General features: G+C 37.8%; 4 protein-coding genes across 8 annotated transcripts; 1 reads left to right on the top strand and 3 right to left on the bottom strand.

Moving 5' to 3' along the window:
• Positions 1-196: 196 nt before the first annotated feature.
• LOC104778090 (uncharacterized protein At1g51745) lies at positions 197-3,798 on the bottom strand. Of its 2 annotated transcripts, none has more exons than XM_010502457.3 (4): positions 3,430-3,798; positions 2,949-3,277; positions 1,855-2,849; positions 197-1,444 (listed from the first exon to the last, which is right to left on the bottom strand). In XM_010502457.3, the coding sequence occupies exons 2-4, from the start codon at positions 3,137-3,139 to the stop codon at positions 693-695; spliced, it is 1,938 nt and encodes a 645-aa protein (XP_010500759.1). In that variant the 5' UTR covers positions 3,140-3,277; positions 3,430-3,798; the 3' UTR covers positions 197-692. The 2 variants fall into 2 exon arrangements, with proteins under 2 accessions (XP_010500759.1, XP_010500760.1); XM_010502458.3 differs by having other exon boundaries at positions 197-1,441.
• Positions 3,799-3,862: 64 nt separating this feature from the next.
• LOC104778089 (syntaxin-81) lies at positions 3,863-6,316 on the bottom strand. Its single transcript, XM_010502456.3, has 7 exons — positions 6,024-6,316; positions 5,729-5,812; positions 5,497-5,601; positions 5,067-5,210; positions 4,719-4,964; positions 4,501-4,632; positions 3,863-4,128 (listed from the first exon to the last, which is right to left on the bottom strand). Exons 1-7 carry the CDS (start codon positions 6,099-6,101, stop codon positions 3,985-3,987), a joined length of 933 nt encoding a protein of 310 aa, XP_010500758.2. The 5' UTR covers positions 6,102-6,316; the 3' UTR covers positions 3,863-3,984.
• A 13-nt stretch (positions 6,317-6,329) lies between these two features.
• Positions 6,330-8,816, top strand: LOC104778087 (uncharacterized). The gene is made up of 11 exons (XM_010502454.3): positions 6,330-6,479; positions 6,607-6,672; positions 6,769-6,836; positions 7,061-7,094; positions 7,183-7,252; positions 7,337-7,394; positions 7,625-7,753; positions 7,872-7,963; positions 8,081-8,159; positions 8,249-8,330; positions 8,420-8,816. Exons 1-11 carry the CDS (start codon positions 6,473-6,475, stop codon positions 8,491-8,493), a joined length of 759 nt encoding a protein of 252 aa, XP_010500756.2. The 5' UTR covers positions 6,330-6,472; the 3' UTR covers positions 8,494-8,816.
• On the bottom strand, positions 8,784-14,928 carry LOC104779305 (uncharacterized). Of its 4 annotated transcripts, none has more exons than XR_015594547.1 (16): positions 14,419-14,791; positions 13,130-13,779; positions 12,463-12,592; positions 12,174-12,375; positions 11,934-12,020; positions 11,794-11,853; positions 11,632-11,718; positions 11,195-11,253; positions 11,047-11,102; positions 10,662-10,747; positions 10,147-10,237; positions 9,907-10,064; positions 9,698-9,789; positions 9,358-9,438; positions 9,196-9,269; positions 8,784-9,078 (listed from the first exon to the last, which is right to left on the bottom strand). XR_015594547.1 is itself a non-coding variant. In XM_087506984.1 (16 exons), the coding sequence occupies exons 2-16, from the start codon at positions 13,689-13,691 to the stop codon at positions 9,003-9,005; spliced, it is 1,914 nt and encodes a 637-aa protein (XP_087363110.1). In that variant the 5' UTR covers positions 13,692-13,779; positions 14,419-14,928; the 3' UTR covers positions 8,784-9,002. The 4 variants fall into 4 exon arrangements, 2 of the variants coding, with proteins under 2 accessions (XP_087363110.1, XP_087363111.1); XR_015594548.1 differs by having other exon boundaries at positions 14,414-14,707; XM_087506984.1 differs by having other exon boundaries at positions 11,195-11,266; positions 14,419-14,928.
• Between the last annotated feature and the right edge of the window lie 178 nt (positions 14,929-15,106).

Genomic DNA, 15,106 nt, shown 5'->3' with positions numbered 1-15,106 from the left:
CATATTATTCATTCATCCATACTGTTAATTTGACATTGGTGATGAAAAACAGTATATGACTTTTTTTTTCTTTCAAAACTTATCCAAATTGTGGGTCTTTCACATGAAAACAAAGAAAAAATAATTGGATTGGCCTGGGTTTTGATATAGAGATACTCTAATACTGACTGTGTAAGCAAGCAAGATTGACACTGAATTGAAAAGTCTGAACGTCGTCACCACACTTTTATTAAGAGTTTGCCCTAGTCAGGTCTTTTAAGGGTTCAAAGATTTGGTGAACTTTCTGAAACAAAATTACAAACACAGAGCAAGAAAAGAAAAGACAATCTTCTTTTCTTGACAAGAGAATCTAAGAGTACAAAGAAAAAAACAAACAATTTGAGTTACCTGAAACAAGCAATTCTTTCTAATTAAGCAGCAATCTCATCCCTTCAACCTAATCTGAAGCCCGTTTTACATCTCAACCACTAACTAACTACTGATATATTTACATTTGCTCACTCAGAGTCACAGCTTATCTGTCTCTGCACGGCTACAAAAGTCTCTCTTTAAACCCAAAACAGCAAAACCTATCAAGCTTCTCCTAAAGCAGGCCTATTTTCATCTCAGTTAATGCATCAAAACTCAGGCAGATTCGATGACGGGAAAACAAAAGAATGTAAAAGCCAGGCAAAAGACTCTCTTCTCTCTTCTCACGTTTTGACTGCAGATGGCAATGCTCGGTGTTGCGTTTGTCTTGCTGAGCCTTTCAGCACTTGGTTTATCCTACTAAAAACTACTTTCAGCGGTATACAAGCTACAACTGTTTCCTTTGCCTTTCCGGTTGCCTGCTTCTTGATTTTTTCCGTCAACCTCTGGCTCGTTAGAGTAGAGAGCCGCCTTGTCTTTATCGATTGGGAAGACGATTTCTTCTTTGTATTCCATGAAGCACCACGCGACTTCCTCTTCTTGCCATTCTTTTTGGATAACGACTTTGTCTTCACAACAACTTGAGACATCACCACACCGTTACAGTAGCCTTCTTCCAAGATTTCCACAGTTATAGGATGCCCAACAATAGCTTTGCCATTCAATTCACTCATACGAGACACCAGCGGAACATTACGGGGTTTCTTATAGTTTTCCTTGACCTCAATCTTTACCTCGTACAGCCCAGAGTGAGGCACAGAACTGTTGTTATTAGCTTGTTCTCCGTACACAGTTCTTCTCGCTTCTTGCTTCTTACTCATCTGTCTTGAATTCCTCTTTCCTTTTAGCTGCCACTTAGAAGTGCTCTTCTCAACCCCGTTCAAATCAGAGTTGACAGGTTCTGAAACTGGTGAACTTGTAGAAGCATACCCATTACTTCCCTCATTCTTAACAAACACATCCTGACTACTCAGACCACGCCTCCTTGTTAAATCAGTAACAAGAGCTCTCCTTGGTGAGGAGATTCTACAAGCTGCTGGAAAAATAAATAACAATGGAAGTCAGCATAAATGACACTGTTCAAAACCCAAAAGAGAGGCAAATGATAAAAAGCAAACACAAAATTCGATCTAAGAGATCAACCCATTGGATACTAAGAAGGTGGAGAAACACAAAATACTAGCAGATAATGAATGCAGAAGCAATTGAGTCATAAAACAAGTCACTGCCAAAAATATACAGAAATCATTTAGCTATTAAACAAGTCAAACAATAGGAAACACCAAAGCTATATAGTTTTCACCAGGCAACTTCTCTAGAGACTGGTCATATAACTCTTTACTCTATCATGTGACAAAATTAACATAAGAGGAGATATGCAGATTCTAGCTATAAGAGAAACCACAACATGTACAAACACTTAAAGAGAGGTTTAGCCACTTATACCTTCTGAGTGTTTTTCTTCTCCAATTAACGGAACATCAAATAATCTGTCAGAAGAATCATCCTCTGCCGAAACTGAAATGCTAGAAATTTCACTGTCTTTTGCCTTGTTGTTATGGGAGGCTCCAACAACATTTTCATAAGCATCCTCACATGAAACCCCGGTGCTGTCTGAGTTATTGTTGATTACAACAGATACACTTTTCATAGATTCAACAGTCTCCATTCCCGATAATTTGGTGTCATAAATTCCTTGACTATCCAAAGTGACGAGCTGGTCACAGGTAACAGGGACAGAGACCATAGCTGTACTCTCTAACACCTTTGTCAATTGCCGGCGTCGGTTTTTTCTTTTAGAGCACTCATGAGCAATTATAACTTGTGCCCTTTTTCTTTTAAGTGATGTCGGGGAGCATACCTTGTCCCCATTGGCAATGATATTTCCATTCGACACTGAATCACTGTGGCCTGCAGCACAGATCAAACCCATTTCTTGCCTATGCTCGATGATAGCACCAACCTGTTCTTTCCCAATATCCTCAAGCCCTCTCATTCGCTTGACTCCTTCAGTCCCATCATCTTCTGAGTCATTTGGTGTTCTCCTTCTCCTCGGCTGCACCTTGGAAACTCCAACATTATTCATTTCTTGGGAAGACATACTGGATTGCAATTGCTCCGGCACTGAATCCAATTCATCTTCAGCCTCTCCTGCATCAGAGGATCCCAAATCCTCATCCTCTTTGCCAGAAAGACACCTTTTAGAATCTTCCTCACCAGATGAACTACACAAATTGTCTCCTGGATGATCTTCTTTTGCAAGATGTGAATTCTCAATCTCGAGAGCATTGTTAATAGCATCTTCTCGGCGAGTACACTTGGCAGCTTTTTTATTAGCAGAGCTCGCTGCTGCAGCAGCCTTTGCCTTCTCAATGCAAGTATCATACTCTCCACAACGAAACGCCTTCACCGTCTTGGAATTTTCAAGAATATACCAATCCCTGGAGTCATAAAGAAGAACACTTTAAGGCATAAAGGCAAAACTAAGGGTAAAGAGAATGAGAAATTGCGGAAAAGACAAGAGAAAAGAGTACACTTACACGCTAACATCATCACGACCTAGAAGCTTTATTGGAGTGCCAACTTTTGGAGAAACCAAAGAGTTGTCAGAGACTTGGTCATGAACCAAGGTCTGTCCGGGCCACCAAGAACCGTTACGGCGGCGAACCCATACCAATCTTCCAACCGACGCATTAATCGCCTCCAAGTTTTGGTCATCATTACTCTCCATTACACACACGAAGCACCAGAAAAAAAATGAACTTTCGAAAATGACCTAAAAATCAAAACTTTTTTATAATTTGTAAATCGCAATGAAGTGACTCTCTTTCACTAGATAAAAGAATGCCTCTTCTTGAATCCTGCAAGGCTGCAACCAACATAAAACAGTGGAAAAGAAAAGAAAAAAACTTTAAAGACACAACATGCAACCAAGAACTGGCGATTTCAAAAGAATTAGGTAAGTTGGTTGAAAAGAGTCTTGAGAAAGAGAGATCTGAGAAGAAGCAGAGATCCAGATACCTCTTTTTGATACTCTTGCGGCGTCGGAATGTTTCTCTATCTGTTCTATGAATCAATATTGCATTAGGACCGCATTTCTCTTTGGGTTGTGAGAAAAGGGTTTTTGCTCCGGCGGTTTAATGAATAGAGGAAGACAGAGAGAAGAGAAGAGAGGAGATGAGAGAGAAAGGGATTGTTTTGGATGGAGAGAGAGAGAGACTGAGAGAGAAGAGGAGGTCAAAAAGCACATCCAAGGTGAGAGACTCTCCAGTACAGTAGCACACGACACCGTTTTGGGAACTTTTTTGTCCACTGCTTTTTTAGGTTATCTCTCTCGTTACGTTGCTCCTTTGGCCACGAGGCAACTGTGAGTTCTATATTCAGACATCTGATCTCAAAGGTGTCAAATTTGGTAATAAATGAGACTTGAGTTCGATCAAAGCTCCTTCCAAAGTCTCATAATTTTTTGTTTTCACATTAAACCACCTCTTTCCAAATCTTCATAATTTTTCGTTAATTAACAATAATCAAAATCTACACAAACTGTATGAGGTTTGTTGTTGGAAAATGGTTTCTTTAACTGTACCAATCCAAGAACAAGACGGAGAAAGTAAGGACGAAGAAAAACAGCAAGAGAAAGGTTCTGCTGCTGGTGTTACGTTGGATTGCTTGAGAAAGCTCTTTGTTTCCAAGCTCCACGTTCTTTGTTGCCTCAACCGCCTGCATTTTAGTGTCAAGCTGAGTGAGAAAACGGGCCACAAGGCACACACATACACAACAAACACAAAGAGAAAACCACACAAACAGATAAACTAAAGTACTGGGAATGGTATCGAGTCATTGAAACATCCAAATGGGGTTTTAGGAACTTCAGATAGCTGAAAACAATAATAGTCCATTTCCTACCACTATAGTGAAGAGAAATTCAAGACCAATACAAAGTTTCTTTCCTGTCTCTATACCTACTACTTTAGGTGAATATGATAGCATCCGAATTCAAATTTTAGCTAGCAAAGAGAGGCACTATGAGTAAAGAAGTTTATAAAACAGTGCGTCGACATGAGAGCTTGAGAGAAGTTTATAAGTCCTAACCTGGTCATAAAGAACCTCTATCTGTTGGGCTTGTTGCAGAACATGAGTTGCCATCAAGTGGTTTAACGCAGACATCTCCACCATCTTAGTCTCTGTCTGCCTAGCACCATCTAAAAGATTACTTAGCTCTACCTGCAAACAAATTTCAAATTTCAAAATTTAGCATATCTACAAAACTCATGCAAGTTTTCAAAGACCATGTAGAACTGCCTTGTTACCTGAAGGGCTTGTGTCTCATCGTCTAGAAGTTGTTGTTGTTGTACTCTACGAGGTTGGGCCTGAATTTCATCAGGTTCTATGGACTCCGAATTTGCCAGAGTCGTGTTAATTGGATTAGCTTCCTTCACGATCCTCTTAGGTTTTCTTCTCGGCGTAGCTCTGTTAATAATGTCTTGGAAACGAGTAGCTCTAAGCTGATCAAACTGGGCAGTGACTGAATGAAGTTTCTCACTCAAAATCAAAACCTGCAAACAAAAAAAATTATCATTACTTCTTCACATCTAGATACTTTGAGTGAAACGAAAAAAAATAACAAAGCTAGTTTACTCCATTGGTGCATATCATACCACTCCATGTTTGTGTGCTATAGTATCAGCATTGAAGTTATCTGCAGGGAGGCCAAGCCATCCTTTGGAGTTTGCTTCTTCATTTCTAATACTGTTTTTGAGAATATCGATCTGTTCTTTGCAAGTTTTTATAAAAAGAGTAGTCTGCAGGAGAGAGAGAGAGAGAGTTTGCAGATATTACACCACACATAAGTAGACATAGAACTCTCCATCAAACAACACATGAGATATAAGAATGTTATATTCAAGTTCCTCAGTATAAAAATATAGTAAAATCATCGCTATCTAAGATAATAAAAAAAATTCATCTTCCTGAGTTTTCGCAATGTGAGATGCTACATTTAGTACGATTACAATAGTTCCATATGTTAAATCTCAACCATAGCAACTTCATGTAATCAGATAATATAATAAGGGAAAGATTACTTACTTCTTGTTCAATACTATCCTTTTCCTGTTCTGTAGTCCGGTGCATATCAACATAATCCTTTCGATGCTTCAACATAAACTGATCCAACTCCCTGATGCTTTCCAGCTAAATCAACCAACATCAACAAGTTAGTAGCAACACCACACACACAAAATCATTGCATAAAACTGCAACATGCAAATCGGGTCAAAATAAAACAAACTCCAAAATTGGGTGAATCGCTAAAAGTTACCGTTTTGAAAGCAGCTCTCGTGAACGGCAATCTCTCCTTTGGCTTATGCATAATAAAAGACGCCATTGTCGCTGCCACTTTAGACTATATCACACATTAAGACAAACGAATCAGATCAAATGTCAACGAACACGATCTCAAAACACAACAACAACAACAACAACACAAAACCCTGGAAACCCTAGAGAATGATCAAAATTGAGATGCAAAAAATAAAATTAAAAAAAAAAAATCATCTTTTTAACAAAATAGCTTCGATCGAACGAGATTTAAGATGGGAAAGTGACTCGCGCACCTCATTATAACCAATCGAAACAGCGGCTTTCCGAACAGAATCCTTGAAATCCTCGGTCCTGTCTCTAAATCTCGACATCTTGTACACAAAACTCAGATCAGAGATCAATGCTTCTTCCTTATCAATCAATCAACCAACCAGCCAATAGCTTTATAATCACAGTCTCTTTAGATTCAAAGATGGCGAAATAGACGACGAGGGTCACAGAGAAGATCGGAGAAGAGAAGAGAGAGAGAAAGAGCTTGCCTTTTTTTTTTGGTTCAGTTTTGTCACAAAAAAAAAAAAAAGTGAATGGAGTTAAGCGACACCGTTTTGGGGATTGTAAAGTTCTCTCCTTTAGGTTTATCTCTCTCTCTCTCTCTCGTTAACGTCGCTCTTGGTCACGAGGCGACTCACTGTGGAGTTCAATATTCAGACAATCTCAAAGCTTTCACGACAAAGGTGTCACCATGACGGGTGAGTTCGATCAATTCCCTTCTTAAAGTTTCTTATTGAATCAAAGCTTATATCATTGGAGAGTAAATGGATTCCGATTGATCTCGATTTCGATTTGAGAAGTTAACGGGTGTTGTGTATCCTGTAGAGTATAAGCAGGAACAGGATATGGAGATTGAAGCTCTTGAAGCTATACTTATGGATGAGTTTAAAGGTAGGATTTTTATTTTGAGTTTTTTCTATTTGTATGTTCATCATTGAGGTGATGAGAGGAGCATTGATTGAATTCTTAACAACTGTATTGTATCAGAAATCCATTCTAGTGAAAGTGGGCTTAATACTTCGAACCGATGCTTTCAGATTACAGTGATTCCTCAGGTAGAGAACACCATTCATATCTCTTTTCTTCTTCACTTCCTTAATTACTCGATTATCCAATGTCCCGTTTTGTTTCTTTTGGCTGTTTACCAAGAGAAGCTGTATGTGGTTTGTGAAAAGCTTGTGTTAGAACTTAGATGTGTAGCAAATGTCAACTGAAATCTCTTCTGATTTAGCAAATTTGCTATTTTCCTGATCCTCTGCTTCTTCTTTTGTCTTCATAGGATGATGATCTGGAAGAGTCAGCTATTCCACCAGGTTACTACTCTTTGACGAAAAATTCTTGTTGTATCATATGCCTCTCCTGTACTTTCTCAGTCTTATAGCTCCCAACTTTGTCTTGCAGTTCAGCTTGCTTTGGTTTTCTCGCACACAGAAAATTACCCGGACGAGGCTCCGCTTTTGGATGTTAAAAGGTATTTCTTGGTTTAACCATTTTTTTTTTCAAGCTAAACTATATATACAATGATGACACTCATGTGGGTAGAGTATTCTTCTAGTATTCGAGGGATCCATGTTAGTGACCTCACCATCTTGAAAGAGAAGCTTGAACAAGAGGTAATATATTCTTACAACATTATGGCTTCTTATAATATTTATACATAGAGTGTAAGACTGGAAGGTGTTTCTCGTCAACGATTTCCCTAAATCAGACTTTCTGAATAGCTTAGCAAGAAAATATATACGATTTTCTTTTCGATGACTGGCTCTTCTCTGGAATTAAAAAAGGTTCATGATGTTGTTTCTACTTTGAATTGCATGACTCAACGCAAACCTATTTTCCACAGGCATCTGAAAATCTTGGTATGGCCATGATCTATACACTGGTCTCATCAGCAAAGGACTGGTTGTCTGAACACTATGGGCAAGATGATGCAGCTGACCTTGCCGAAGAAGAAGCTGCCAAAGAGGATGAGGTATGGTTGTCTGCTCAGTATATCAGATGTATAAGCTGCAAGTAACCACGCTGGGCTTTCATGATATGTGTCTGCTTTTCTTCTTTTGTTCCGTTTCTGTCTAAATTTCTTTTTGCAGGTTATTGTCCCTCATGGAGAACCTGTTACGCTGGAGACATTTTTGGCATGGAGAGAGAGATTTGAGGCCGAGCTTGCACTTGAGCGAGCCAAGTGAGTAAACTTTTCCTGGATTATCTTGTTTTCGTACTCTTATATAAATTAACAGGCAGTTTCATTACCCGCCTGCGTTATTAATTTTTTATCTCTGGCCGTGAATAAACTTCCAAGGCTGATGCCGGATTCTGCTCTTACGGTTACTAAGGAGAAGAAGCTTACAGGAAGACAGTGGTTTGAAAGTGGCCGAGCGGTATTTCTCATTCCTGTTTTATGATCGGAGTCTTGTTAGAATTTCATTATCTCAACAAATACTATTGTTGTTTACTCTGTCATCTTCAGAGAGGAACGGTGGTCACTGCTGATCAAGAGTCTGAGGAGGAAGATGATGAAGACATCGACTTTGAAGACGAAGACTTTGAAGGTGAAATGATCTTTCTTTTTGCTTTACACGCGATTTTCCCACAAAGCCAGTAATGGTTCTCAAGTACTGCCTCGGATTATTTGATACAGATGATGAAGAAGACATGCTTGAGCACTATTTGGCGGAGAAATCCGATTCTTCCGCTCCCTCTTCACGGACATGAAGCTAAGACAAGCCTTATATCCTGATTACTGAAGCTCTTTTCTGGATAGAGATCATGATGCAAGATACTGACCTTGCATTGAGAAGCGTTTAACCTCCATATCCTCAGTTTTTTCCGAGTTTTGATCCACTCAAGAGTATCCTGAGAATTACCATTTGTCTTAAATCTATAATTTACCCTCACAGTTTGTTCATTTATAGAACACTTTAGAGAGAATGCCACTGATTTTGTAGTTTTTCTTTTTAGAATCAGCTCAAAGCAAAATCCTGTTAAAAGACAAATAGTTATCATTTGGAAACCCTTGTTAAAGCTATTATCTTCCATTTTTGCAAGTCAAATAATCATAGTGAACGTACTATGGCTGATTAAATAAAAATAGTATTCCTATCAGAGTATATATATCTAAATAATGATATAGATTGGACCTAATATGATACAGAGAGTCCAATGTTACTCCTCCATTAGGTTTTTAAGACAACTCCTGCCGGTACTATGCAGGGCTTAGTTAGCTAGACACAACCTTGGTCAGTCATGGCTTGAGCTATATTTAAAAATGCTGCAATTGTTGCTCCATGTAGAAGTGCCCTGTCATTAAAACCCAAGATGAAAAAACAGTTAAGGATTGCAATCGTTTGGCATCATTGTTAAGAGCAGCTTAGACCAACATAGTACATTGACTGTTGGCTTATGGAGAGAACTTACTCAGGGCTTTCTTTCTGATAACCAAAATCATTTGCTGCTTTAAGAGCTTTTTCATAAGTCTGCTTTAGTGCTTCCTGTCAATACCAGAGCAGTTATCTTAATAGGAAGTTATGACAGACTAAAGCTACAAAATTTTGAAAGAAATGCGAGTGGTGTTGTTACCTGTAATCTAGACTCAAAATCTTCTGCTGACCATTGCATTGAATTAGATTCACGGAGTACTTCAATTTCACCAGCAGCAACCTTCAACAAAATTATATATTTAGCTACTACCTTTTATAAAATCTTAGAAAAATTTATGTGCTTTGGGTCCATATTCCCAATATACAATAAAAAAAGAAACTGATACAGCTCTAGCACTGTCAGTAAGACCACACTCCTACACATTATTTTATGACAGCAGCAGTTCCTCTCCTATGCCTTAGTGTTGTAATTCAATGATGGGAAAGGTTAATAAAGAATAGGTTAAGATGTAGTATTGATGTCATATGAAGAAACTCACTCCTCCAGCTCCAGCAGCAATGGCAGGAGCAATCAGAACATTCGCCTTTCTAAAAACATCGACTGCTTCAGCTGTACACGGCATGTTTGAGCCTGCACAAAGCACATCCATACTTCTTAGAATAAGATAACAAAAGAACACCGAAAAAAACAAACTCAAACACAAAACGAAAGGCCCTAAAATATTTGCTTGATATAAGAAATCTTTACCTTCTACCAGTAAGCGGCAGCCTGCATTGACCAGATTAATGGCATCTGCTTGATCAACTTCATTCTGAGAAGCACAAGGAAATGCTACATCACATCTTTCATTCCAAGGCTTTACTTCATCAAAGTATTTCGCCCTTGCATACGTCTTGGAATAGTCTCTGCATACCAGACACATGTATCGTTGGGATCTATCATTTTAGCCAAGTGACAAATACCATGGTATTCTAGGACGATTAATACCTCAAACTTCTCTGTTGGGATTTTATATCTCTCAAGAATGCAAGTTTCATATAATCAAATCCGTCATCGTCCACCAAATATCCTTTTGAATCTGTAAAAAGTTTGCATCAGCAAAAATCAGTGCCATAAATCAACTCCATCAGCTGCTTTCTGTCTATGGAATTCAATTGCAAAGCAAAAAAAACACAAATCATTTTCGCAGAATGCTAACTCAGTAACTCTTTAGCAGCACAACACGTCACAGACAGCTGAGGTAACTTCTTACATTGGCCTAACTAATCAAGATCCATTGGCAATAACTAGACATTCAATTCAAGACCTCTAAGCATTGGCCTAGAAGAAGACACCAATACATATAAGCAACGTCTGAGTTCTGACCGTTTCTCTGGCAGACCGGGGCTTAAATCAACTCTTAGCTCAATTAAGAGCTTAAAGATGGTTAAAACAACAAAAAAGGCAGAAAAAATACACACTTGAGTTGCTTCAAATCTAGAATGATAGGATGAGTGGATAACCTGAAACTGTAACCGGATGGGCTCCACAAGCAATTAGCTTCTCTACAACATGCATCGCAATCTTCCCGCAACCACTCACGACACATCTAATATAAAGAGTATATGGTTTCAAAAGATGAGAGTCACAAAATTATACACAAGTCACACAGCTTCAGTGTTATGTGAGAAGCCAAACATTCAGAAAGGACTAGTTTTCGTACGACCTTTTAGAACTGACAGAAAAATGAACAAGAACTAAAAAAGTGTCGCAAGAGGAATACGAAAGCAAAAAGTATCTTACTGACTAGATACACTCAGCGATCCAAAACTTCTTTTTTTTTTTTTGACAACTCAGAGATCCAAAACATTGGTACAAACACATATTTAAAATGATCAAGAATGAAACCTTAGTCCCTTGATTTCCTTATTCATATCTGCAAGCATAAGTCGTGCAAAGTACACCTGAAAGAATCCAAATGAGTTTTAGTTCATACAGAGTCATGACATGTTAACAGTGTTCTACATGTTTAAAAATAAAATAAAACTATCCTTACCACACCATAGCCACTAGCTTCAGTTCTAAGGCTAGAAGCAGCCCAATATATCCTCGGTCCTGTAAAACTTCCCTGCATAAGTAATTGACACAAAGATATAACAGCCAAAACTCTTTATTCTCTCCGAACAGCAAAAACCAATGCAAATAAATGAGTACAGTATATAGCACCGCCGAGGACATTTAGCACTGAAACGGTCCAGTATATGAGAGAATGAATACAAATATTAGTAGAGATATTCTTCCCTTAAAAATCACAAATTTTACTCCCAAAAAGGATAAAACGAAAAACAAAACTAACTTTCTAAGAAATGACCTATTAGGAATGAGAACCAAATTAAAAAGTCTACTGCCATTCTGTTTCCAGGATTAAAAGGCAGGAGGCAAAAGAAAATATCATGAAAAAAAAGCTTCAGCGTCCGAAAAGATATCCAGTACCTGAAACTGACCAGCAAGTCGTCTGTATTGTCCGAAAAGATATCCCATTTCCCGAGTACCAACACCGACCTCCTCTGATGGAAGATCCTAAAGTATATAATATATTTATAAACCATTACAGAAAAGATATACTTGCTAAAAGGGAATAACCATTCTACTTACTTTGTCAGGACCCATATATCTGTACATCTCATTCATGAAACTTTGGCAAAATCTCATAATCTGCGATGTTACAAAGCAACATATCAGAACACCTTTAAAAGATCATTCGCAGGGAAAACTGCAAGGGGCGAAGATGTCACCTCATTGTCACTTTTGCCTTTAGGATCAAAGTCGCTTCCACCAGATGCCCCTCCCAGTTTATATGGTGACAGAGCATTTTTCAACGTCTGCAAAGGATTACAAACAAATTACAGTCCAAAATGACGCAAAAGAACAGTTAAGGTGGCCACCAGGGAAAAGAAAAAGTAAAATGGCAAACAGAAAATAAGGGGAAATATAAGAGAAACCCGAGGAAAGATAATTGAAGGATTTCACAGTACCTGCTGAAAGCCAAGAAATTTGGCAATGCTTAAATTCATGGATGGATGAAATCGGATACCTCCCCTACATGGACCCAGTGCTTGATTGAACTGAACTCTAAAGCCGCGGTTTACATGTGTTTCACCACGATCATCAATCCATGGAACTCGAAAAACTATCATACGTTCAGGTTCTAGTAGCCGCTCCATGATATTGACATAACTGAAATAAATAAGAATGGAACACTGTGATTTTGATGCGGTTTCCTGAAAACTATGTTACAAAGATGAGAAGCAAACTGCTACTTACTGAGAATTTTTTGCAATTACCCGCTCTAGAGCATGCACAGATTCTTGTACAGATTGAACAAATTCAATCTCATTAGGATCTCGTTTCAGGGCACCCGCAACAATTGAACCAGCACTTTTTGACATAAGAGCTTCATTGAGAGGGAAAAGTGGCAAACAGTTAACAAAAGAATAAGCAAAGAAAGACACTAGCCATGCCATACAGAGATACAAAGATCAAATGGAGCAAGACCAGAAACAGAAAACCAAGGAGTCAACATTTTTCTTTCATATTTTTAAATTAAAAAGAATAATACGATCTCTATCCTAATCAGAAGAATATAAACCTGAGCCTTATGGAAAGAAAGCAGACATACCAAGAATTTACAAATTCACAAGTTTAACAAAAAAAATAGAATTTACAACTTTCTCTCTTTCACGAAACTAACTGCATCTAAGCATTTGTTAGTAAAATACTTCCTATTACGACTTGCTTCATTTCATCACCTCAAGCTGTAAATTTCACTAAAACTGGATATACAAATATATTTACGAAAAGTAGACAAGAGAAAGTTCAAAGATAGTTCAGTGAAAGTTGGTTAGATGAAACACAAGGAGTTGCAAATTATCTTGACTCACTACATAGAAAAGGAGACCAAGCACTTGAACCAATAATGTAAATAACTTACTCTTCACATAAATGGGCTTGTCAACAACAATCTTTTCTTTGGAAGCTGTTTGGAGACGCAGAGCTTCTTTGTGTAGTAAACTATTGTTGTGTTCTTCTAATGCACTCATCTGCATGTTTCTACTTCCTTCATTACCGTAAGGATTTCTTCGATGTTTTCTACCATACTCTCTGCAAATAGAACAAAATATCCTAGCTGTTCCATCCTTCATATCGACATAAGCCCACTTGTACGTGTCAGCCCATTCCTCTCTCCACCGTTTGACAACTTTTTTCTTTCTCTTCACCGGTTGACCCTTTGACATATCCTGATCCTCACCGGGCAGGTCAGATACCAAAACCATATGCTTCGTTTCATCATGCTCCCCAGTAGAGGGGTCCCGTGGAGGCCCGCCAATCAATGAATTGTTAGCAAAAGCAGCGTCATCATCTCCAGGTCCAATTTCCAAATCAATTTCTTCGCCAAGATTACTTACAACAAGCTGATGCCTTTGTGCCTGCTGAATTAAGTTCATATCATCCATTGAGGGATTCATCCCCAACCCACCTGTTGGTCCAAACATTCAGCATCACAGTTTTAACCCCCACCTTAAGCTTCTCTTTTGCTGACTAACAGCAACTGTATCCTACACTTGGTACAAACGCCCGAACCTAGTTCGCAACAGAGAAAACAGTCCACAATTAGAAAATAAAATATATAGTTTAGATTACTAAAAACAAAAATGCACTTTTCTCATACAAGAAACCACCATCCACATTTCAGTTTCTCAGCACATACCAGTGGCATATACAAGACTTCACCTACCAAGAAATGCACAAACTAGAGAGGCCTCAAACAAATTAGATCCAGACCAAATCTCAGAAAACGCTTTGAAATCATCCACCAACAAAACGCAAGTCATTTCTCTAAGCTTGTGAACACATTTCGGAGGAAAATGAACTGATATTATCTCACTAGTGAATCATCCAAACATCAAAGACCCGTACTTTAATACTACTATACAGCGACGATTGAAATTATTTTCCCAAACTCAAATGACTTGAATCAACCAAACTCTAATTGATACCTAAGAAGCCGCAGCAGTTGAAACAGTGATCAAATCTAACATCTTTCACAAAAATTCAATAAAGCTCATCTAGACATAAGTTGGAAACATCAAAACAGTGAGAAACCAAAAAAAAAACAAATACTTGCTCAATTTAGCAGATAATTTCGTCAAGTTCATGAAAAAAAAAAAAGATAAACTGAAGAAAACCAAACCAAAAAAGAAAAAAAGATCGTAACTTTACTTTTTTGCCTGTAGCGACGGGTCGCCGATAAAAACAGAGAAACCCCACGAAAGACAATTGTCGCTAAAGAGACTTTAAAAGAGACATAGCTCTCTGCTGCTCGAAGAACTTGTTGATAAAGATTATATCTTCGCCGGATTCTGAAGAAGTAGGGAGCTTTGAGCGGGGGATAAAGATAAATCGACCAAAGCGATTTGTTGCAGAAGAAGAAGAAGCCAACAAAAATGAGAAAATCCCAAATCAACAAAAGGTGAATGCGTAAGAAGTAAGAACTTCTTCTAAAAGGTCTACTACTCTCTACTAAAGAGGGTTTTAATCTAATTGTGGTTAATTAAACATTTTTAGTGACCTTTTTAATCACCCATTCACCCAATAATCTCAATTCAAAAAAAAAGTGATATATTTTCTAGTTTACAAAAAAAAAAAGGTTATTGTAAAAATGTGGAAGAAACACACAAAAGTAAAATATTTGTTTTCACAATCAACCATCTTCCTACTATATTTAATGATGAAAATTTTAGTGCCATCTTTTGCTGTAAATATAGCAAGTTTATTGATACAAACCATGTTAAAAAATATATTTTTCTGTTTTAAAATATAATATATTTTAGCTAAATATACGCATAATTAGAAATATTTATTTTAAATACTAATCATAAATAAATTTTAAAAAATATAAAAGTAATCT

The sequence above is a fragment of the Camelina sativa genome, chromosome 3 (assembly GCF_030686135.1).
Source record: "Camelina sativa cultivar CO46 ecotype springtype chromosome 3, ASM3068613v1".
NCBI classification, from domain to species: Eukaryota; Viridiplantae; Streptophyta; class Magnoliopsida; order Brassicales; family Brassicaceae; genus Camelina; species Camelina sativa.
The sequence above is the reverse complement of the archived record's forward strand: the minus strand, read 5'-3'. Positions and strand labels throughout refer to the sequence as shown.